Raw genomic sequence first — 25,740 nt, 5'->3', positions numbered from 1 at the left:
TGACTATGGCCGGCTCTGATTGCAAATGATCCTGCAGTGTCATCTGGGAGGGATATATACTTCTTTGTAGAGGTCTGTAGGCTTTTATTAGAATTACAGCAGTATAAAGTTTTTTTGTATCCAGATCGTAATTATTTAAGGGTAGCCTAATATTAATGCAACACAGTGCAACGCGGAAAGAAGACCATAGGCTTCTATAGGGTACCCTCCGCATCGAAGCGTTGGGGCTTTAGTACATTTGGAAATTTGGTAAAAACTCAGAAAATTGTTTTTTGGTTTTTTTACTGCATTTCTTCTTTAGTACATCTTGCCCTCAGTAACAAAACCATTAACAGAAACCTTAGCAGCATGGGAAAAATATAATAATGTAGTCCCACCCTAGATCTAGATAGTTTGCCCCAAATTAATGGCCGCTCCACTGAATCAAACACCTTACCGGTGTCAGTGGATACAACCACAGCATTAGACATCTCATCAGTAATTAATTATGAATAGGTATGAAGGCGTCTAAGGTTAATGGCAGTACAGAAGATCTCCCAGGCATAATTGCCTGTTTGATCACAGTGAATAATTTCAAGTATTACCCAGTCAGACAGACAGACAGACAGACAGACAGACAGACAGACAGACTTTTTGCCAAAATTTTCATGACAGTGGATAATAAAGAGATAGTATGATAGGAGTCTGTTTGTTTTGGATCTGTACTTGGCTTTGGTATAACTGCTATAAGCACCTCAGCCATCCAGTAGGGGAGGTATCCCATTTCAAAGAGAGTCTCAAGAAAAGCCCAATTAAGCTTTGTGTATCACCCTCAAGTGTGTGAGTGCTTGCTAATCTATAGTGTGGGACTGTCTTACCGTAAAGACGTTCGTGTTACTTCTTCTTTCCCACTCCACAGCAGAGAGACAGGTGGTCCCCAACACAGTAAATGATACAATCAATAAAATAGCATTCACTTTATTATTCAGAAACTGTTCAACAATTTCACTTCACGTTGTGCAAGTAGATAGCAATATCACTTTACACTATAACATATTCTTGTTACAAATTGTTATATATATATATATTTTTTTTTTTTGAGGAACCATTGCTGTTATTCTAAATGTAGTTCCCTTACCCTAAATTTAACTATTACCTAAATTAATACCACAGAAATACAACTATTTTACATATTATGAGGCAGCTGTACTAAGCCTTGGAGAATAAGAAATATAACATTTTCTACGTAGCGCTTAATACGGCATAGATATTATTTAATAAAAACACAATTTATTACACAAAATGAAAACAATGACAGTTAGACTAAAAAAAACTCATGAAAAATTACAATTAAAGGTGGTTAACTGAATCACAGCCAGGTATCCTTCAGACTCGTATGTAAATGGTATGCATGACAGAGGTTTTTCCTGGAGTTTAGAATAGTTTTTTGATGGCTCAATGTACACAAACTTTGTTTAATACACAAAGTTATTAAAAATATTGTATTAAATGACCTTCAGGCTGTGTGTATAAGGTGTATATGAAAGATAAATGAATTGTGTGAATGTACACACACATTGTTTAATGTACAAAGTTATAAACAATATTGTATAAAATGACCTTCAGGCTGTGTGTATAAGGTGTATATGTAACATAAATGCATTCTGTGCTTAGATTTAGGTCCCATCACCATGATATCTCATTATGGTATGCAATTATTCCAAAATACGGAAAAATCCCATATCCAAAATACCTCTGGTCCCAAGCATTTTGGATAAGGGATACTCAACCTGTACTGTAATAATTTATAATCAGTCACTGGATGGGTGCTCGAATAAAGGGGCTATTTCAGACCTGTTCACTCGCTAGGTTTTTTTTCAGTCCTGCGTTCGAATAGTCGCCGCCCACAGGGGAGTGTATTTTCGCTGTAGCAGAGCTGTACAAACAGATTTTGTGCAGTCTCTAAGTAGCCCAGGATCTTACTCAGCCGCTGCGAACACTTCAGCCAGTCTGGGACCGGAAATGACGTCAGAACCCTACCTTGGACACACCTGCGTTTTTCCATACACTCCCTGAAAACGGTCAGTTGACACCCACAAATGCCTTCTTCCTGTCAATCTCCTTGCGAACGCCCATGCGAATGGATCCTCCGCACAAACCCATCACTAATCGGCGATCCGCTTTGTACCCGTGCGATGTGCCTGCGCATTGCGGTGCATACGCAGTTTAGACCTGATTGCCCACTGTACGAAAACGCAGCCTAGTGATCAGGTCTGAATTAGCCCCAAAGTTACGGCTGTCAGTAGTTGCAAGCGGAGACTCTCAGTATGTGATCAGTCAGTCTCAACGCTGGATCCATACAGCTGACTCTCAGTGTTGCCCGAATTGTGTTTTGGTAATTGACATGTGGAACGGCCGTTAGTGAATGGTCTGCATACATGGACGGCCAGAAATCCTGAATAGACGGCTCCGTCAACCGTCTATCAGCTCACAAGCAAGGGAGCAAGGGCAAATTGATGTTAACCCGACTCAGCAGGTGCTCTGTAGCCGCTGGATGTTGTGAGGCCGGTGCAGCGATGCAAGGAGCAGCTACGGTAGATGTTAAAGAGCAGGTGCGGCAATGTGCAAACCTCATAGAGGTGTGTATTCAACCAGCGTTTATTCTAAACTCCAGGAAAAACCTCTATAACGCATACCATTCGCATATATGAGTCTGAAGGATACCCTGTGATTCATTTGACCACCTTTAATTGTAATGTTTCATGAGTGTTTTTTTAGTCTAATTGTCATCGTTTACATTATGTGTAATAAATTGTGTTTTTATTAAATAATGTCTGTGCGGTGTTAAGTGCTACCTAGAAAATGTTATATTTCTTGTGTCTAACAATCAGAAGGGGCTGGCTAACTCTTCACTAGGTGGCTGCTGATCTGCAATTGTGAATACACACCCGCCTACACAGTGCCAACAAACCTTATTTTGTTTGGAGAATGATACAGTGGAAAGAGATAAAGTACCAACCAATCAGCTCCTGTCATTTATCAAACACAGCCTGTAACATGGCAGTTAGGAGCTGATTGGCTGGTACTTTATCTCCGCCCACTTTATCAGTATCCAAGGCTTAGTACATCTCCCTTTACATTACTGACAGAAAATACGCCTCTGGTCGCAAGCAATAACTCTATACAGTATTCATTTATTAACAGTTTCTTCTATAGAGAAGCAAATTCCGTTGCACTTTACAATTGTACTTCACTATACATTCAACTGTAATTTGTCCATTTGATATACATTATCTCCAGGCTAATCCTGGTAGTCCTGCCTGTCCAGGTCTTCGTTGGTGCACTTTCAAAGAAATGCGCAGGTTAGTTGCTCTGGTAGCATTTCTTATATAAACTCTGTGCATTAAAGTTGTTCTCAGTCTGGCTTTGCTGGAGCAATCCTAAATGGAGTCTCAATAATGATCGGTGGCTCCTTTCCTTAGGATGCTTGACTTGTAGCCGTTAAGGTAATGTCTGCCACAATAGTATGTAAATTCACAGAATCCTAAACCTCTGGCTGCTGCATAAAAGGAGATTTACTGAGGTTTGCACAGACTGGTACTGTAGCCACTCATAGCTGTTTACGCTGAAGTTTTGTAATAAATACCTGAAGGATACTTGTTTAGTCACCTGCACTATATCCTTTGACTTAAGAATTTCCTTTTTACTAGAGATATATGTTTTACATTACCTCCAAATAGGAGAGGAAAATTTTCTCTCAAATAATTTAAAATAAGATTTTACTTACCGGTAAATCTATTTCTCGTAGTCCGTAGTGGATGCTGGGGACTCCGTAAGGACCATGGGGAATAGCGGGCTCCGCAGGAGACTGGGCACTCTAAAGAAAGATTTAGTACTATCTGGTGTGCACTGGCTCCTCCCTCTATGCCCCTCCTCCAGACCTCAGTTAAGGAAACTGTGCCCGGAAGAGCTGACATTACAAGGAAAGGATTTTGGAATCCAGGGTATTAAGACTCATACCAGCCACACCAATCACACCGTATAACTCGTGATAAACTTACCCAGTTAACAGTATGAACAATAACAAAGCATCAGATAAACCCTGATGCAACTATAACATAACCCTTATTTAAGCAATAACTATATACAAGCATTGCAGAAAAAGTCCGCACTTGGGACGGGCGCCCAGCATCCACTACGGACTACGAGAAATAGATTTACCGGTAAGTAAAATCTTATTTTCTCTAACGTCCTAGTGGATACTGGGGACTCCGTAAGGACCATAGGGATTATACCAAAGCTCCCAAACGGGCGGGAGAGTGCGGATGACTCTGCAGCACCGAATGGGCAAACACAAGGTCCTCCTCAGCCAGGGTATTAAACATATAAAATTTTGCAAATGTGTTTGAACCCGACCAAGTAGCAGCTCGGCAAAGCTGTAATGCCGAGACCCCTCGGGCAGCCGCCCAAGAAGAGCCCACCTTCCTTGTGGAATGGGCTTTCACTGATTTTGGATGCGGCAATCCAGCCGCAGAATGAGCCTGCTGAATCGTGTTACAGATCCAGCGAGCAATAGCTTGCTTTGAAGCAGGAGCACCCACTTTGTTGGATGCATACAGGATAAACAGCGAGTCAGTCTTCCTAACCCCAGCCGTTCTGGTTACATAATTCTTCAAAGCCCGGACTACGTCAAGCAACTTGGAATCTTCCAAGTCACAAGTAGCCGCAGGCACCACAATAGGTTGGTTCAAATGAAAAGATGACACCACCTTTTGCAGAAATTGCGGACGAGTCCGCAATTCTGCCCTGTCCATCTGGAAAACCAAATAGGGGCTTTTACATGACAAAGCCGCCAATTCTGACACACGCCTAGCCGGAGCTAAGGCCAACAGCATGACCACTTTCCACGTGAGATACTTTAGCTCCACAGTCTTAAATGGCTCAAACCAGTGGGATTTCAGGAAACCCAACACCACGTTAAGATCCCAAAATGCCACTGGTGGCACAAAAGGGCGCTGAATATGCAGCACTCCCTTAGCCAACGTCTGAACCTCAGGCAGTGAAGCCAGTTCTCTGTGAAAGAAAATGGATAGGGCCAAAATCTGGACCTGTATGGACCCTAATTTTAGGCCCATAGTCACTCCTGACTGTAGGAAGTGCAGGAATCGACCCAGCTGGAATTCTTCTGTAGGGCCTTCCTGGCCTCACACCAAGCACATATTTTCACCATATACGGTGATAATGCTTTGCTGTCACGTCCTTCCTAGCCTTTCAGCGTAGGAATAACTGCATCCGGAATGCCTTTTTCCGCTAGGATCCGGTGTTCAACCGCCATGCCGTCAAACGCAGCCGCGGTAAGTCTTGGAATAGACAGGGCCCTTGTTGCAACAGGTCCTGTCTGAGAGCCAGAGACCATGGGTCCGGGTACTGGGTACCAAGTTCCGGGTTACCAAGTCCTTCATGGCCAATCCGGAACAATGAGTATTGTTCTCACTCCTCTTTTTCTTACAATTCTCAGCACCTTTGGTATGAGAAGAAGAGGAGGAAACACATAGACCGACTGGAACACCCACAGTGTTACTAGTGCGTCCACAGCTATCGCCTGAGGGTCCCTTGACCTGGCGCAATACCATTTTAGCTTTTTGTCGAGGCGGGACGCCATCATGTCCACCTGTGGCAGTTCCCGTCGATTTGCAATCTGCGTGAAGACTTCTTGGTGAAGTCCCCACTCTCCCGGGTGGAGGTCGTGCCTGCTGAGGAAGTCTGCTTCCCAGGTGTCCAGTCCCGGAATGAACACTGCTGACAGTGTGCTTACGTGATTCTCCGCCCAGCGAAGAACTCTGGTGGCTTCTACCATCGCCACCCTGCTCCTTGTGCCGCCTTGGCGGTTTACATGAGCCACTGCGGTGATATTGTCTGACTGGATCAGAACCGGTTGGTCGCGAAGCAGGGTCTCCGCTTGACTTAGGGCATTGTAAATGGCCATAAGTTCCAGGATATTGATGTGAAGGCAAGTCTCCTGCCTTGACCACAGCCCTTGGAAATTTCTTCCCTGTGTGACTGCCCCCCACCCTCGGAGGCTTGCATCCGTGGTCACCAGGACCCAGTCCTGAATGCCGAATCTGCGACCTTCGAGAAGGTGAGCACTCTGCAGTCACCACAGGAGAGACACCCTTGCTCTGGGGGATAGGGTGATTAACCGATGCATCCGAAGATGTGATCCGGACCACTTGTACAGTAAGTCCCATTGGAAGTTATGGAACCTGCCGAAGGGAATGGCCTCGTATGATGCCACCCTCCTTCCCAGGACTCGAGTGCAGTGATGCACTGACACCTGTTTTAGTTTTAATAGATTCCTGACCAGTGTCGCGAGCTCCTGAGCTCTCTCTATCGGGAGATTTTTCTGGTCTGTGTCTAGGATCATGCCTAGGAGAGGCAGATGAGCTGTAAGAACCAACTGCGACTTTGGAATATATAGAATCCAGCCTTGTTGCCGTTTCACTTCCAGAGAAAGTGATACGCTGTTCAGCAACTGCTCTCTTGATCTCGCTTTTATGAGGAGATCGTCCAAGTACGTGATTGACACCTTGCTTCCGCAGGAGCACCATCATTTACGCCATTACCTTGGTGAATATTCTCAAGGCCGTGGAGAGGCCAAACGGCAACGTTTGAAATTGGTAATGACCATCCCGTACCGCAATTCTGAGGTATGCCTGATGAGGTGGATAAATGTGGACATGAAGGAATGCATCCTTTATGTCCCGAGTCACCATAAAATCTCCCCCTTTCAGGCTTGAAATCACCGCTCTTAGCGATTCCAACTTGAACTTGAACCCTTTCAGGTATATGTTCAGGGATTTTAAATTCAATATGGGTCCGACCGAACCGTCTGGTTTCGGGACTACAACATGGTCGATTAATAACCCCCTCCTTGTTGAAGGAGGGGAACCTTGACCACCACCTGTTGAAGATACAATTTATGAATTGCAGTTAACACTGTTTCCCTCTCGTGGGGGGAAGCCGGCAGGGCCGGCAGTGAGGGGGCATCTTCTCAAAGTCCAGCTTGTATCCCTGAGACACAATATCTATTGCCCACGGATCTAACAGGGAGTGAACCCACTTGTGGCTGAACTTACGAAGGCGTGCCCCCACCGGGCCTAGCTCCGCCTGTGGAGCCCCAGCGACATGCGGTGGATTTTTGTAGAGGCCAGGGAGGACTTCTGTACCTGGGAAGTAGCCGTGTTGTGCAGCTTCTTTCCTCTGCCCCCGCCTCTGGCAAGAAAGGACACACCTCGGACTTTCTTGTTTCTTTATTCGAAAGACTGCATTTGATAATGTCGTGCTTTCGTAGGCTGTGCAGGAATATAAGGCAAAATATCAGAATTACCAGCGATAGCTTTGGAGACCAGGTCCGAGAACCCTTCTCCACACAATCCTCAGCCTTCCAAATGCCTCTTAAGTCGGCATCATCTGTCCATTGCATATTCTACAGGACACGTCAAGCAGAAAGCGACATAGCTTTGACTCTAGGACCCAGTATACTCATGTCTCTTTGGGCATGTTTAATATATATATATATATATATATATATATATATACCTATCACTTAAGACAGCATCTTTAATATATATATATTTCTATATATACATATATATATATATATATATCTCTATATGCATACTAGGGTCTCAATCTCTGCTGATAAGGTACCTGTCCACACTGCCACAGCGCTATAAACCCATGCCGACACAATCGCCGGTCTGAGTAGTATACTAGAATGTGCACGCTATCTGCAGGATCCCTGAGAATAGCTAGTGCTACCTTCTGGGCAAACGGGACACCCTAGGGGAAGATTCCCATCACATCCTGGCCCTAGTTGGGAAAAGATACTGCTTGAGAATTTTTTGTGGGAAGCTGCAGTCTCTTGTCTGGAGTTTCCCGCTCTTTTTCCTCATGAGAGGAGGGAAATTTACCTCAGCTTTCTTTCTCTTAAACATGTGTACCCTCGTGTCAGGGACAGATGAGTCATCAGTGATATGCAAATTCTCTTTTATTACAATAATCATATATTGAATACCTTTCAGCCATTTTGGCTGTAACTTTGCATTATCGTAGTCGACACTTGAGTCAAACTCCGTGTCGATATCAGTGTTTATTATTTTGGATAGTGAGCATTGTGAGACTCTGAAGGTCTCTGCGACATAGGGACAGACATGGGTAGATTTCCTGTCTGTTCTCTAATCTTTTGTGCAATAAATTCACCTCAGCACTTACACATATCCAAACAGGTGTCGGCGTTGTCGACGGAGACACCCTCTCACACATATTTGCCCTATCTCCTCCTTAGGGGAGCCTTTTACCTCAGACATGTCGACACACACGTACCGACACACCACACACACAGGGGATGCTCTATTTGAAGACAGTTCCCCCACAAGGCCCTTTGGAGAGACAGAGAGAGAGTATGCCAGCACACACCCCAGCGCTATATGACCCAGGAATCACACAGTAACTTAGTGTTAACCAAGTAGCTGCTGTATATATTGTTTTTGCACCAAATTTATATGCCCCCCTTCTCTTTTTACCCTCTTCTATTGCAGGGGAGAGCCTGGGGAGCTTCTCTCAGCGGATCTGTGGAGAGAAAATGGCGCTGGTGAGTGCTGAGGAAGAAGGCCCCGCCCCCTCAGCGGCGGGCTTCTGTCCCGTTTCTGTGTAAAAATAATGGCGGGGGCTCGTACATATATACAGTGCCTGACTGTATATATGTATAATTTTGCCAAAAGGTATCTTAATTGCTGCCCAGGGCGCCCCCCCTGCGCCCTGCACCCTACAGTGACCGGAGTGTGTGGTGTGCTGTGGGAGCAATGGCGCACAGCTGCAGTGCTGTGCGCTACCTTAAGTGAAGACAGGAGTCTTCAGCCGCCGATTTTGATGTCTTCATGCTTCTGCTGCTTCTGTTCTTCTGGCTCTGCGAGGGGGACGGCGGCGCGGCTCCGGGAACGGACGATCAAGGTTAGGTACCTGTGTTCGATCCCTCTGGAGCTAATGGTGTCCAGTAGCCTAAGAAAACTTAGCTGCAGTGAGTAGGTTTGCTTCTCTCCCCTCAGTCCCACGTAGCAGAGAGTCTGTTGCCAGCAGAAGCTCTCTGAAAATAAAAAACCTAACTAAAATATTTTCTTATTAGTAAGCTCAGGAAAGCTCACTAAAAGCACCCAGCTCTGGCCGGGCACAGATTCTAACTGAGGTCTGGAGGAGGGGCATAGAGGGAGGAGCCAGTGCACACCAGATAGCACTAAACCTTTCTTTAGAGTGCCCAGTCTCCTGCGGAGCCCGCTATTCCCCATGGTCCTTACGGAGTCCCCAGCATCCACTAGGACGTTAGAGAAAATTGCCAAAATGCCATACACCACATGCAGAGCCAAGGAAAGGCTCAGACTATGGCCTGTCTTTGTGAGTGGTAGTCCTTCTACTGCGGGGTTATGCAATAGAAGGCCTATTGAAAAAGCCAGGGCCAAACACAGTCAGGCATCTTCTGCAACCTCACATTCAACACCTAGATGTGTCACCTTTAAAAAACTGACAAATCAGTGCCCAATAGATGAACACCAAGGCTGAAGAGCAAACTGTGTGTCCAGAAACTTCACAATATCCCTAAGGAAAGTCTAAAGCTGGGTACACACTTAGCAATGTGTATCCAGCATGAAATCGCCACCGACGGGACCTGGCATGCAGCAAGTGCATACAAACTTGCTGATGCCATGTCCACATGGGGGGAGCCACATGACGTGCTGCATTCTGCCAGTCAGTATCTCATAGCCGGTAGGTCACCCCCACCGTTTTCTACATTTCTTATACAAGTGTCATATTCGCTATTCACTGAATTGGATATAACTGTTTGGAAATGTGTGAAACGCCCACTATTAGGTTCACAGAACTATGCCTGACATTGAATATTTCCATCTTTGATGATTAAAAAATCCTACAGCCATTGTACAAGTAGATAAACAACTTCCTAATGCACATCATTATTATTATTATTATTATTATTATTAGTAGTAGTAGTAGTAGTAGTAGTAGTAGTAGTAGTAGTAGTAGTATTTATTTATTTCAAATATTTTTCAAGGAGAAATTGTTCACAAAACTCATTTTAAAATGCAAAAACTAATATTAAAGTACAATATAGAGTATAGCAATTCCACTTAGCATATAACACCAAATGACTAAACTTTCCACAATTCTATATATACTGTAAGTTGATTGGATACCTCCAAAATCTAATTTAATATTTACGAATCATGCTGTTTTTCTTTTTTTAATTTGCTATGTTGTGATTTTGTTTTATTGGACTTGAAATACAGGTTGAGTATCCCTTATCCAAAATGCTCGGGACCAGAGGTATTTTGGATATCGGATTTTTCCGTATTTTGGAATAATTGCATACCATAATGATATATCATGGCGATGGGACCTAAGTCTAAGCACAGAATGCATTTATGTTTCATATACACCTTATACACACAGCCTGAAGGTAATTTTAGCCAATATTTTTTTATAACTTTGTGCATTAAACAAAGTGTATCTACATTCACACAATTCATTTATGTTTCATATACACCTTATACACACAGCCTGAAGGTCATTTAATACAATATTTTTAATTACTGTGTGTATTAAACAAAGTTTGTGTACATTGAGCCATCAAAAAACAAAAGTTTCACTATCTCACTCAAAAAAGTCCGTATTTCGGAATATTCCGTATTTCGGATATTTGGATATGGGATACTCAACCTGTATTTATTACTTGTTTAAACAACCTATGAACTTTAGTTTTATTCTATTTTTAGATTTATTTATGATATACTGTATTATCATGCTTAAATGTATCACACTAATCAGCATCCAATAAGTAAACACCGGAATATGGAATTTCAGAAGACAAATCAACCCGTCCAAGCTGGTTTTGGCTGACCAATGGTTAGGAGAAAGTCTGAGATTACTGTAGGTAAGTAGGAGAGAGGTATGAAGAAGAGCTTGGCGTCCCAGCCTGCAGAGTATCGCGTCCAGGGATGAACCGCAGTCAGAGCATGCTCCATGCAGTCTGTGACTAGGGACAGCTTTTTGCTACAGCGTTGTTCCAAACCATCAACCGAGGCTAAACCTAAATGTATAACAAAATAGGCATATTATATCAGAGTGAACGTAGGATTTTTATGTTTGTCAGTGTGGATATAGGGGGTCATTCCGAGTTGATCGTAGCTGTGATAAATGTAGCACAGCTACGATCATCTTCCCTGACATGCGGGGGGGACGCCCGGCACAGGCATAGTCCGCCCCGCATGTCAGTGCCAGCCCCCCCCCCACCGCACAAATACAAAAGCATCGCACAGCAGCGATGCTTTTGTATTTCAGGCGTTACTCCCGGCCAGCGCAGCTCCTGCGGCTGGCCGGGAGTTGGTCTTCGCTGCCGCTGGCCGCAGTGGCTACATGAGACGTCACGCAGCTGCCGCGGCCCGCCTCCCCCAATGGTCCGGCCACGCCTGTGTTGGCCGGACCGCACCTCCTAAACGGCAGCTCAACGCCGCCCGTTCAGCCCCCTCCCGCCCAGCGACCACCTCTGTCTCAGCCATGCACCGGCGCACTGCGGTGCCGGCGCATGAGCGGTTCTGACCCGATCGCTACGCTGCGACAAACTGCCGCAAACGATCGGGTCTGAATGACCCCCATAATGTATTAAATCTTTAATATTTCAATGCAGAGGAGTTTACTTAATATTTACAGGTGTTGGTTTTTATATCAATATTAAGGGGGACATTTACTAAGCAGTGATAAGAGCGGAGAAGTGAGCCAGTGGAGAAGTTGCCTATGGCAACCAATCGTCACTGAAGTAACATCTATAGTTTGCATATTATAAAATGATACAGAGCTGCTGATTGGTTGATGGTGCCACTTCTCAACTGGCTCACTTCTCTACTCTTATCACTGCTTAGTAAATGTCCCCCTAAGTTTATAAACTACAATATTCAAAATTGCTGTCTCATTCTTTTAAATAAGTGGCTGACCAACTGCACTAAAGTATGATTGTTGACAAAGACAAGTTCGACATTCTGCCAATGTGGACATTCCATCCATATGGACATTGTGTACGCCGACAAGTCGCATGTCAATGTATTATTCATGTCGACATTCTGAATGTAGACCCTTTGTACCACATCAGCTGGGACTCGCTGCAAAGACTGAAAACCAGCAGCAGATTATAATATTGGTGATGAGCCAATGGTTCTGGTCCCTTCCATCCCAATGTGCTGAGTTCCTGACAATCTGGCAGCACTTTGTGTAAAACTAATGGCGGTCCAATGATGTTTGGCTGCAGGTTGCAAGTGGCAAATCAATGCAGACAAGGACTGGGCAGTACAGTAACGTTGTCAACTTCAACACTGTGTGGGCTGATAATACAATGTCACACTGCTCACTTCCTGTCATCATGCACTGACTATGCCTACTGCTAGCAATCTGTTATTATACTGTGCTGTTTGAGAGTAAGCTGCTGGTGATAGCAATTGCAGACAATAACTAATTAAAGGACACATGGTTGTATAAAGTGTGGCCAGGCTGGGGAGACACAGACTGAAGGCTTTGACAGGTAAGGAAGGGAGGTTCAGGACGAGCAACCCACCTTCCCTCCCTCTAGGCGCCATTGAATAGACATGTGATGTCACTGTGCTGCATAATGAAAGGTGACATTGTAAATCTGCACCTACAGTAAGCTCTGGCATGAATTCCCACCCCTGCCACTGCATACCCTCCAACATTTTACACATAAAAATCGGTACAAATTAGGAAAAGGGCGTGGCCACGGGTAAAGGGGGCATGGCCACACTCCAAACTTCCACTGAAAGTATAGGAAAAGGAGAGCCAAAAATCGGTACAGACCATAAAAAAAGGTACTATACCTGCTAAAAAGGTCCAGCTGGAGGGTATGCCACTGAAATACCTCCATTCAGGGATCAGTAAAAGGTGACCCGGTCAGCTGAGATGCAGGCTGGAGTTTTCACTGCTCCTCAGCTGACTGCACAGATGAGCTGACCGGTTCACAGAGAAAGAGCCCTCCAATCACCTATCCCTGAGTGCATGTAAGTTTTATTTCAATATTTTCTATTATAGATGGGAGAAAACAGCGGAGGGATAGTTGGCACATGCGCAGACACATTCTCTGGGAATTTCTTGAGAACAACACCACAGAAATGCAGGGAGGGGATTCACAGAGACAGGGCTTTCTTGCAAGATCTGTTCCAGGATGTCAATTATAAACATTCACAGTGGCGGATCCAGGGGGCGGGGCACTCGGGCCCGTGCCCCCTCTGTCATTTGTGGCCTCCGTCCCCCCCCCGGCGCCGCACAGGGAGATGACGGGCGCCCGCTGAGATTGTGTTACCAGCGGGCGCCCGTCTCCATGCACAGCGGCAGCCGGAGGCAGGAGCTCAGTACTGAGCTCCGGCTTCCGGCGCTGTCACTGTGCGGCGTGCGCTATGGGAGAGACGTCAGTCATGATGTCTCTCTCATAGTGCTGAGGAGAGGACGCCAAGAGGAGGACTGCAGCGGTCTGGAAGCGGGAACGGGGCTCGGTAAGTATGATGGTTTTTCTTCCTTAATGCAGTGGGGGCATCTACTCGGGGCAAACTACGGGGGGACATTACCACTGGGGGGGCATCAACAAGGGGCATTACTACTGGGGGGGGCATTACTACTGGGGGCATTATTACTGGGGGGCATCTACTGGGGGCATTACTACTGGGGGTCATCTATTGGGGGCATTACTACTGGGGGACATTTTTACTGGGGGCATTATTACAGGGGGGCATCTACTGGGGGCATTACTACTGGGGGGTCATCTATTGGGGCAAACTCCTAGTGGGCATTACTACTGGGGGCAAACTACTGGAGGACATTATTACTGGGGGGCATCTACTGGGAGCAAACTACTGAGGGCAAACTACTGGGGGACATTATTACTGTGGGTCAACTACAAAGGGGCTAACTACTGGGTGCATACTACTGGAGGGCATTACTACTGGCGGCGTAACTACAGGGGCATTACTACTGGCGGCTTAACTACAGGGGCATTACTACTTGGGGGCTAAACTACAGGGGGGCCAAACTACTGGGGGCATAACTACAGGGGCCAAACTACTGGGGGCATTACTACTGGGGGCTAAACTACAAGGGGGGCATAACTACAGGGGCTAAACTACAATGGGGCAAACTACAGGGGGGGGAATTACTACTGGTGGCTAAACTACAAGCAGGCAAACTACTGGGGGCATTACCACTGGGAGGCTAAACTAAAGGGGGCGGGGATAAACTACTGGGGTCATAACTGTAGGGGCATTACCACTGGGGGCATAACTACTAGGGCGCTAAATGACTGGGGGCATTACTACAGGCAACATTACTACTGGGGGCAATACGAGCATTGCATAAGGGGCACCACTACTATGGGGTCTATATAAGGGGCACTACCAGTACAGTGGACATTGCATAATGAGCGCTACAACTGTGGGCATTGTATAAGAAGCGCCACATCACATGCACCGAAGCCGCACGCAAATGTACTTGCCCCTTCCACGGTGCCCCCCCTATCATTTTCTTTTGGATCCGCCCCTGAACATTCATGCAATATTTGCAAATATTGCATTGTAAATGTAGTTGAAATTATCACAACTGAGTATGAGATGCGGATTGTGATACATATGTGTAATACCCTGAAGTTTTTTTTTTAAATAGGGACCCCCTGTTTTTTTTTATATATTGAAAGTCTCCATACTGTCCCTATGCAGCCCTATAGTATGACAGGTCTGAACTTTATGTGACCCTGTCAGATTGGGACAGGGATTTTGCCGCCAATTCTCTGGTCCTGTCACCTCTTACCCAGCAACATAAAAAGTCTGGGAAACATGTCCCCAGCTGATTGGGTCCCCTGGGTTGTAGGGCAGAGTGACCAGGGGGTGGTCTGTTGCTGGGGCCCCGGGAGCCAGTCATCACAGAGGAGAGGGGAGGTGGAGGAGCACCAGGACCCTTAAAAGAAGCCTCACAGAACAGGAGAAGGAGAGCCCCTGGAGGAATGGGAATATGTACCTGGGGAAGTGGAGCCATGTAGTGTCCAGAGCCTGAAGACTGGAGTATGCAGTGCTGGGAGGATCGCTGCCAGAGGAGCCCCCGGGAGGAATGGGAAGATTACATGGGGAAGGTGTCGCCATGTAGCCCCAGGAGCCGCCTGCCAGTGTGTGAGGGCCGTCTGCGCAGAGAAGAAGCCGAGGGGAGAACCAGCGAACGGAGCACCAGTGCCATGAGAATGCCGGAGACCCTGCCTGAGGAGAAGAGCTGGCCGCGTCAGTGCCAGCGGGGATGGAGCGCGGAGAAGAGCCGCCGCTGCCGAGAGACTGGAGCGCTGGGCCGGAGGAACCGCAGCCCGTCCAGCAGAGCAGTGATGACATCCGTTCCCTGGATTCCAAGGAGCGGCAGCTGGTGAGAGAGCAGGCATCGCGGAGGACGACCCTGCAAAGAAGACCCCAGCGAGAACCCCTGGCGGCTGGAGTACGGCGAGGACCCGAGAAGACCCCAGCGTAGAGATGACGGCGCGGACCGGAGTCTGCTGCACAAGAGGAGAGAGGACAGCGCAGAGGAGTGAAGACCCGGAGACGGCGCGGCGGCAGCTGAAGAGGAGAAGACCGGACCGGAGCCTGAGGAGGGAGACTCCAGGCAGCTGCGCTGAAGATGCGGAGGATCGGAGGTGGCAGAAGCGCTGCATCTGGTGGTGAGACCCTGGTGCCCCAGTAACCCTTCCGCTGCCAGAAACTCTGCCCCCCCTTCCGCTGCCAAACTCTGCAATTTGGGGAACATATTTAATAAGGGGATAGGCTGCCCTTCATGAGTGCCCCGGTGAGACAATTAATAATAAAAGGGGTGGGCTCCCCTCATCACAGTACCCCCGCAAGTTTAGATAATCAGGGGTTGCGCTCCCCTCATTTGTATGTGCCCGGCTTAACCCCTTCCGCTGCAAAGACTCTGCAATCTGGGGGCAATATACTGTATTCCAGGGAAAGAGGCTCCCCACTAGTGCTGTGCCCCGCATATTTGTTTTGGAATGTTGTAAAAGGGGTAGGCTGCCCTTATATATTGGTACCCACATCTGGGATTGTTTGGTAGGGGGTAGGAGTGTAGACACCCCTTGGTAAGTGCTGCGGAGATAGTGAAAAAGTATTGGTTATATGTGCTCCCAGCAGCTTACATTACAGTTAAAAGTTGAATGTGCTTATCTGCAATTGAGTTCTGCTGGTATCTGTAGTTCTTTCATGCAAGCTCCGCCCAGCAGTTTAAGAGTCAATGTAAATGTGCTCATCTGCAATTGAGTTCTGCTGGTATCTATAGTTCTTTCATGCAAGCTCCGCCCAGCAGTTTAATAGTCAATGTGAATGTGCTTATCTGCAATTGAGTTAAGCTGGTATCTGTAGTTCTTTCATGCAAGCTCCGCCCAGCAGTTTAAGAGTCAATGTAAATGTGCTTATCTATAATTGAGTTATGCTGGTATCTATAGTTCTTTCATGCAAGCTCCGCCCAGCAGTTTAAGAGTCAATGTGAATGTGCTTATCTGCAATTGAGTTATGCTGGTATCTGTAGTTCTTTCATGCAAGCTCCGCCCAGCAGTTTAAGAGTCAATGTAAATGTGCTTATCTATAATTGAGTTATGCTGGTATCTATAGTTCTTTCATGCAAGCTCCGCCCAGCAGTTTAAGAGTCAATGTGAATGTGCTTATCTGCAATTGAGTTATGCTGGTATCTATAGTTCTTTCATGCAAGCTCCGCCCAGCAGTTTAAGAGTCAATGTGAATGTGCTTATCTGCAATTGAGTTATGCTGGTATCTGTAGTTCTTTCATGCAAGCTCCGCCCAGCAGTTTAAGAGTTAATGTGCTTATCTGCAATTGAGTTATCCTGGTTACCTGAGACTTTAGTTTAGAAGCCATAACCAGCCTGCTCCAACTGTGCACCTGTTTCCTGCTTACCTGTCGCTCGTATTGCCAAACGCTGGTTACCTGAGACTTTAGTTTAGAAGCACAACCAGCCTGCTTCAACTGTGCACCTGTTTCCTGCTCATCTGCCACTTGGATTGCTGACGCAGGTTACCTGAGACTTTAGTTTAGAAGCCATAACCAGCCTGCTCCAACTGTGCACCTGTTTCCTGCTTACCTGTCACTTGTATTGTTAAACGCTGGTTACCTGAGACTTTAGTTTAGAAGCCATAACCAGCCTGCTCCAACTGTGCACCTGTTTCCTGCTTACCTGTCGCTCATATTGCCAAACGCTGGTTACCTGAGACTTTAGTTTAGAAGTACAACCAGCCTGCTTCAACTGTGCACCTGTTTCCTGCTTATCTGCCACTTGGATTGCTGACGCAGGTTACCTGAGACTTTAGTTTAGAAGCCATAACCAGCCTGCTCCAACTGTGCACCTGTTTCCTGCTTACCTGTCACTTGTATTGTTAAACGCTGGTTACCTGAGACTTTAGTTTAGAAGCCATAACCAGCCTGCTCCAACTGTGCACCTGTTTCCTGCTTACCTGTCGCTCATATTGCCAAACGCTGGTTACCTGAGACTTTAGTTTAAAAGCCACAACCAGCCTGCTTCAACTGTGCACCTGTTTCCTGCTTACCTGCCACTTGGATTGCTGATGCAGGTTACCTGAGACTTTAGTTTAGAAGCCATAACCAGCCTGCTCCAACTGTGCACCTGTTTCCTGCTTACCTGTCACTTGTATTGTTAAACGCTGGTTACCTGAGACTTTAGTTTAGAAGCCATAACCAGCCTTCTCCAACTGTGCACCTGTTTCCTGCTTACCTGACGCTCGTATTGCCAAATGCAGGTTACTGAGACTTTAGTTTAGAAGCCATAACCAGCCTGCTTCAACTGTGCACCTGTTTCCTGCTTACCTGCCACTTGTATTGCTGACGCAGGTTACCTGAGACTTTAGTTTAGAAGCCACAACCAGGCTGCTTCAACTGTGCACCTGTTTCCTGCTTACCTGCCACTTGGATTGCTGACGCAGGTTACCTGAGACTTTAGTTTAAAAGCCATAACCAGCCTGCTTCAATTGTGCACCTGTTTCCAGCTTGCCTGTCACTTGTATTGTTAAACGCTGGTTACCTGAGACTTTAGTTTAGAAGCCTTAACCAGCCTGCTTCAACTGTGCACCTGTTTCCTGCTTTCCTGCCACTTGTTAATTTTGTTAGGATAATAAAATGGAGTTAGATCCTGTATATGTGTGTGTTGTCATTGTGTCTGAGAGGTAAAGCAGGTCTGCCGCTCTGATCACCCGAACCTGATTCACATCAGCACCCCACAATTTAGTTTAAGTTTTCGGCACCGTAAATGTTACCTGATTGTGGGTGTCACATATCAACTAAGTCACTTTTTGGGTTTATTATTAATAATAAATCATTTTTTATTTCAAATAATTCATGTGTTATTTTTGACTGTAATAGGGGAAGAGAATAGTAAATGAATGCATTATATATGCCCATGCATAGTGTCTGACTCATGGTGCCTGATTGGTGCATATTACCAGCAAAACACTTTTTTACCGACGGCACTGTGAGGCATCAAAAGAGTAGTAGCCACCCACAAGTGAACAGAGGTGCCCATCAGAGCCATTGCAACATGCTCAGCAACTGCGTACGTCATCGCAACCACAAACTAGATGCGAGAAACAGTGACTGCCAGAGTGCACCCATAGGTGCAAAGAATAGCTGCGGTAGCTGCAACACTTGTGCCATATCTTATGTGTCTGAGATTGCAGTCGTCCGCCAAGACACGCCCTGAAAACGGTCATGACATGCCTGTGTATTTGTGAACACATCCCGTTACCTTCCCCAAATGGCCTCTTCCAGTTACTCTGTGACTGATTCTTCTCTGTGAGAGGCATCGCAGAGGTACCTTGGTGCGTGTGCACTGTGGCCATGCCACATGCGCAGTCTGCTGATAATAGCTCAGATGAGACACCATCAAAGTTGCGACGCTGTTTGAATCTGGACCATTAGGAAGACATTTCTGAGACATTTGAGGTGGCTCACATACAAGTTTTGTGTGGAGTTTATGGGTGCATAGTAGCAGCAAAACACGATTTGAAATGTTTTTGTTTTTTTAAATCGTAATATCACAGAATATTCAGTAGAACATCTAGCAAGCACTGTTTCACAATTTGACACTGACATTGGTAATATACTATCTGAAACTGTCAAGATGCTCAGAGCCAGGGCCGTAACTAGGTGTGTGCGGAGTGTGCCTTGCACACAGCGCACTTGTGGAGGGAGCGCAGAGCTGTGCTGCGGGGTCAGCCGGAAGCCAGAACACTGAATGGAGGAATAAGCAGGACAGCTCCTGAGCTTTCCCCTTGCCTGCCCGAGCAGGCCTGCCTCCCACTTCACGCTCCCAGGCCCAGTCCTAATGCAACTCTCCGGTATAGTCTTTGCCCCCCACCTTCCCAGAATGCTGGTGCAGGCACGAGGTCTTCACGCACAGCATTATGGGAGCGACAGCGCGTTGTGTTCTACACGCGGCCGCACGCCTACCCGCCCACAAGCACCAACGAGGCCCAGGTCTGCAGCCTGCAGCCTGCCTGAGCCACTGAGAAGTCCTATCAGCTGCCACATGAAGTCACATGGGGGCAGATGTTATTAAACCCAAGGACACTGGGGCAGATGTTATTAAACCTAGAGAAGTGATAAAGAAGTGATAAGTGGAAGGTGATACGCACCAGCCAATCAGATCCAAACTGTCATTTTCAAACCTGGAATGATTGGCTGGTGTGTTATCATCACCTTGCACTTATCACTTCTTTATAACTGCTTTATCACTTCTCCAGGTTTAATACATCTGCCCCTCTATTCTGCCACTAGGACCAATCTCTTATCACCAGTTCAAGGATCTTGATATGGACTTTTGCTACTAATTGTATCTATGGACTACGTTTCTTCGGATTCAAGTCATCTGCACCTTAAACAGCATTCTATGGAGACCAAGTGAATTACCTCACACAGCTAAAATCTCTTCTACCTCCTGAAAGTGTTTAACTGTGAATTGGGTAATACCAGCTGTACCTACTATTAAGTGAATGATTATTGGAGACCAAGACCTATTGCTCAGCCAGGGATCCACTACACTACACCCTACACTTGTCTAACTTGTTGAAAGAGGAGTGCGCTACTGAGCAGACTCCAGCCTTCCTGTTCTCCAGCGAGGTTTCATTCCCTGTCCCAAGATGGTCTGTCGAAGTCGGAAAATATTGCAATACACACACCACATGCAAACACCACACAGATGGCATCCATATATGTACTTAGTCTGGCGTGCATGCAGCATACTCGCAAATTGCGTACAATCGCCTCCCACGGGAGTGCGCGTACGGGCGTGGTATGAGCAATTACAGAAAGATTCTTACTATTAATACAGACACATGCCACAGTGCCCAGCCTGTGTTGAGTCACTGTTCACACACACACTAATCTAACCAAACATGCACATCCTTCCAACACAATGTCTTGTTTACTCCAATGTTTGAACAGACCCCCTGGTCTGTGAAGAAAGACAAACACAAACCGAACAAGTCATCGTTTGGTGGGAGCCAGAACAATGGGAGACAAATATCCCAATAGATACACATAAGCCTGCGTTTTCAAATTATTAACTACAGGCAGCCTGCAGTCTAGAAAACCTTTGATGTAATAGCAGGGAAACACTTATGAATATATATGTGTATCTTGAGAATGGTTGGTCATTTCATGTGTAGGATCATGTTGCTTGGAGATAGCATGACAGGGTAACCTAATGAACATGGAAATATCTGTCAAACATTGCATGTTTCCCAAACTTGGTGCACACATTGCACATAGTCTCCCTTTTCCCCTCATGCAACTTTTACTTATTTGCAAGGCACAACAAGGGAATTATACACCTTTACAGTATGCAAGGGGACAGTAACTGATCAGAGCATCATGCATGGTATCTACGTGTTCGGATAATTATGAGTAATAATCCGGTGTTGGTTTGGAGAAGATCGCATGTCGTTGCGAATAGTTATTCGCAAAGGCAGATTAAAGGTATATTTGTGTTTATTATGTACTTGGTATGCGGCTGGAATCCAGAGCTACACACCCCTGGATCAAGGCATCGCCCATCTCTTCAAACCGACCAATGACCTCTCCTGTACTGTAAATGACCATCCCTCCAACCAATCAGTGGGGAGCATACAACCCCATTGTATTGTATTTTGGGCAAGGGTATATAAACCTTGCACCTGGGCCGGTCACTCTCTCTCTGCTTTTTAAAAGACTCATAGGTCGTCTCGCCAGATGGCTGGGGACCGGATCCGGGTAGCGCAAGCGACAAAGCGTACGTATCATTGGGTGTGACTCTCTCTCTGTGATTGAATTGTATTGTGTTGTACCATTTATATTTTAACTTATTGTAACCCCCTTTTACAAATATATTATTACTTGTTGCTGCTTTGGACCACAACATACAATCAAATACTGGTGTCGCATTCAGTTTCTGTTGAGCGTTTGTATAGTGTAATTACCACACCTAAAGCTGCCTCGTGCTCTCAGCGTGTCGGTCTGTGTGTATGCACTGAGTGTAAGCTGCATGGCTATTCCGGCGTGTGTACGCAAAGTGCGTGCACAGTACGGGACTGTGTACGCTAACTGGGGACAGAGTACGTAGGTAAAGGATTTATTACAGCGGCCGCAGCGGCTTCAGTTACAGTGTGCAATAGGGGTTAGTGGCGGCTTTCCAAGAAGTCTATCAAACTTCTCAGTTGAGGGCATCGTCCGGCTCGTCTCATACCCGGCTGTTGCACAACATTGCAGTAGAGATGAGCGGGTTCGGTTCCTCGGAATCCGAACCCGCCCGAACTTCAGCTTTTTTCTCACGGGTCCGAGCGACTCGGATCCTCCCGCCTTGCTCGGTTAACCCGAGCGCGCCCGAACGTCATCATCCCGCTGTCGGATTCTCGCGAGACTCGGATTCTATATAAGGAGCCGCGCGTCGCCGCCATTTTCACACGTGCATTGAGATTGATAGGGAGAGGACGTGGCTGGCGTCCTCTCCGTTTATAGAGAAGAGACTAGAGTAGAGAGAGACACAGTATTTAGTAATTTTGGGGAGCATTTTTAGGAGTACTACTACTTGCTGAAGTGTAGTGTGACTGTATATGTATATCTGACTTGTGGGGGAGACAGTGGGGAGCAGTTAGAGTCTGAGAGCAGGAGTACATATTTTAACGTACAGTGCACACTTTTGCTGCCAGAGTGCCAGCCACACTGCCACTGTGACCACACTGACCACCAGTATATTGTGATTGTCTGCTTAGGAGTACTACTTGCAAGTTGCTGATAGTGTGACCAGTGACCTGACCACCAGTTTAATTAATCACCACCAGTTTAATATATATATATAATTGTATATATATATATAATTGTATACCACCTACCCGTGTTTTTTTTTTTCTTTCTTTCTTCTTGATACATACTATAGTAGCTTACTGTAGCAGTCTGCGGTGCTGAGCTGACAGTGTCCATCAGGTCCGTCATCAGTCATTACATAATAAATATATATACCTGTCCGGCTGCAGTACTAGTGATATTATATATATATATTAATTTCATCTCATTATCATCCAGTCTATATTAGCAGCAGACACAGTACGGTAGTCCACGGCTGTAGCTACCTCTGTGTCGGCAGTCGCTCGTCCATCCATAATTGTATACCACCTACCCGTGGTTTTTTTTTTCTTTCTTCTTGATACATACTACTATAGTAGCTTACTGTAGCAGTCTGCGGTGCTGAGCTGACAGTGTCCAGCAGGTCCGTCATTACATAATAAATATATATACCTGTCCGGCTGCAGTACTAGTGATATTATATATATATATATATATATATTAATTTCATCTCATTATCATCCAGTCTATATTAGCAGCAGACACAGTACGGTAGTCCACGGCTGTAGCTACCTCTGTGTCGGCAGTCGCTCGTCCATCCATAATTGTATACCACCTACCCGTGGTTTTTTTTCCCTTTCTTCTTGATACATACTACTATAGTAGCTTACTGTAGCAGTCTGCGGTGCTGAGCTGACAGTGTCCAGCAGGTCCGTCATTACATAATAAATATATATACCTGTCCGGCTGCAGTACTAGTGACATTATATATATATATATTAATTTCATCTCATTATCATCCAGTCTATATTAGCAGCAGACACAGTACGGTAGTCCACGGCTGTAGCTACCTCTGTGTCGGCAGTCGCTCGTCCATCCATAATTGTATACCACCTACCCGTGGTTTTTTTTTTTTCTTTCTTCTTGATACATACTACTATAGTAGCTTACTGTAGCAGTCTGCGGTGCTGAGCTGACAGTGTCCAGCAGGTCCGTCATTACATAATAAATATATATACCTGTCCGGCTGCAGTACTAGTGATATTATATATATATATATATTAATTTCATCTCATTATCATCCAGTCTATATTAGCAGCAGACACAGTACGGTAGTCCACGGCTGTAGCTACCTCTGTGTCGGCAGTCGCTCGTCCATCCATAATTGTATACCACCTACCCGTGGTTTTTTTTTCTTTCTTCTTGATACATACTACTATAGTAGCTTACTGTAGCAGTCTGCGGTGCTGAGCTGGCAGTGTCCAGCAGGTCCGTCATCAGTCATTACATAATAAATATATATACCTGTCCGGCTGCAGTACTAGTGATATTATATATATATATATATATATATATATTAATTTCATCTCATTATCATCCAGTCTATATTAGCAGCAGACACAGTACGGTAGTCCACGGCTGTAGCTACCTCTGTGTCGGCAGTCGCTCGTCCATCCATAATTGTATACCACCTACCCGTGGTTTTTTTTTTTCTTTCTTCTTGATACATACTACTATAGTAGCTTACTGTAGCAGTCTGCGGTGCTGAGCTGACAGTGTCCAGCAGGTCCGTCATCAGTCATTACATAATAAATATATATACCTGTCCGGCTGCAGTACTAGTGATATTATATATATATATATTAATTTCATCTCATTATCATCCAGTCTATATTAGCAGCAGACACAGTACGGTAGTCCACGGCTGTAGCTACCTCTGTATCGGCAGTCGCTCGTCCATCCATAATTGTATACTAGTATCCATCCATCTCCATTGTTTACCTGAGGTGCCTTTTAGTTGTGCCTATTAAAATATGGAGAACAAAAATGTTGAGGTTCCAAAAATAGGGAAAGATCAAGATCCACTTCCACCTCGTGCTGAAGCTGCTGCCACTAGTCATGGCCGAGACGATGAAATGCCATCAACGTCGTCTGCCAAGGCCGATGCCCAATGTCTTAGTACAGAGCATGTAAAATCCAAAACACCAAATATCAGTAAAAAAGGACTCCAAAATCTAAAATAAAATTGTCGGAGGACAAGCGTAAACTTGCCAATATGCCATTTACCACACGGAGTGGCAAGGAACGGCTGAGGCCCTGGCCTATGTTCATGGCTAGTGGTTCAGCTTCACATGAGGATGGAAGCACTCAGCCTCTCGCTAGAAAAATGAAAAGACTCAAGCTGGCAAAAGCACCGCAAAGAACTGTGCGTTCTTCGAAATCCCAAATCCACAAGGAGAGTCCAATTGTGTCGGTTGCGATGCCTGACCTTCCCAACACTGGACGTGAAGAGCATGCGCCTTCCACCATTTGCACGCCCCCTGCAAGTGCTGGAAGGAGCACCCGCAGCCCAGTTCCTGATAGTCAGATTGAAGATGTCAGTGTTGAAGTACACCAGGATGAGGAGGATATGGGTGTTGCTGGCGCTGGGGAGGAAATTGACAAGGAGGATTCTGATGGTGAGGTGGTTTGTTTAAGTCAGGCACCCGGGGAGACACCTGTTGTCCGTGGGAGGAATATGGCCGTTGACATGCCTGGTGAAAATACCAAAAAAAATCAGCTCTTCGGTGTGGAAGTATTTCAACAGAAATGCGGACAACATTTGTCAAGCCGTGTGTTGCCTTTGTCAAGCTGTAATAAGTAGGGGTAAGGACGTTAACCACCTCGGAACATCCTCCCTTATACGTCACCTGCAGCGCATTCATAATAAGTCAGTGACAAGTTCAAAAACTTTGGGCGACAGCGGAAGCAGTCCACTGACCAGTAAATCCCTTCCTCTTGTAACCAAGCTCACGCAAACCACCCCACCAACTCCCTCAGTGTCAATTTCCTCCTTCCCCAGGAATGCCAATAGTCCTGCAGGCCATGTCACTGGCAATTCTGACGAGTCCTCTCCTGCCTGGGATTCCTCCGATGCATCCTTGCATGTAACGCCTACTGCTGCTGGCGCTGCTGTTGTTGCTGCTGGGAGTCGATGGTCATCTCAGAGGGGAAGTCGTAAGCCCACTTTTACTACTTCCACCAAGCAATTGACTGTCCAACAGTCCTTTGCGAGGAAGATGAAATATCACAGCAGTCATCCTGTTGCAAAGCGGATAACTGAGGCCTTGACAACTATGTTGGTGTTAGACGTGCGTCCGGTATCCGCCGTTAGTTCACAGGGAACTAGACAATTTCTTGAGGTAGTGTGCCCCCGTTACCAAATACCATCTAGGTTCCACTTCTCTAGGCAGGCGATACCGAGAATGTACACGGACGTCAGAAAAAGACTCA

The 25,740-nt window shown here is 46.0% G+C and overlaps 1 protein-coding gene across 2 annotated transcripts in view; it reads right to left on the bottom strand.

Annotated features, from left to right (window-relative positions):
- Nucleotides 1–941: 941 nt before the first annotated feature.
- The window catches only part of LOC135011696 (retinol dehydrogenase 7-like), a 167,795-nt gene continuing 142,996 nt past the window's right edge, over nt 942–25,740 (bottom strand). For both annotated transcript variants that reach the window (XM_063952482.1, XM_063952481.1), the window contains one exon: nt 942–11,137. In XM_063952482.1, the coding sequence (XP_063808552.1) occupies nt 10,920–11,137 (218 nt within the window). In that variant the 3' untranslated portion in view covers nt 942–10,919. The remainder of the gene's footprint in view (nt 11,138–25,740) is intronic.

Source organism: Pseudophryne corroboree, chromosome 2 (assembly GCF_028390025.1).
Source record: "Pseudophryne corroboree isolate aPseCor3 chromosome 2, aPseCor3.hap2, whole genome shotgun sequence".
Lineage (NCBI taxonomy): Eukaryota > Metazoa > Chordata > Amphibia > Anura > Myobatrachidae > Pseudophryne > Pseudophryne corroboree.
Note: the sequence above shows the minus strand (reverse complement) of the source record. Positions and strands in the feature narration are given on the sequence as shown.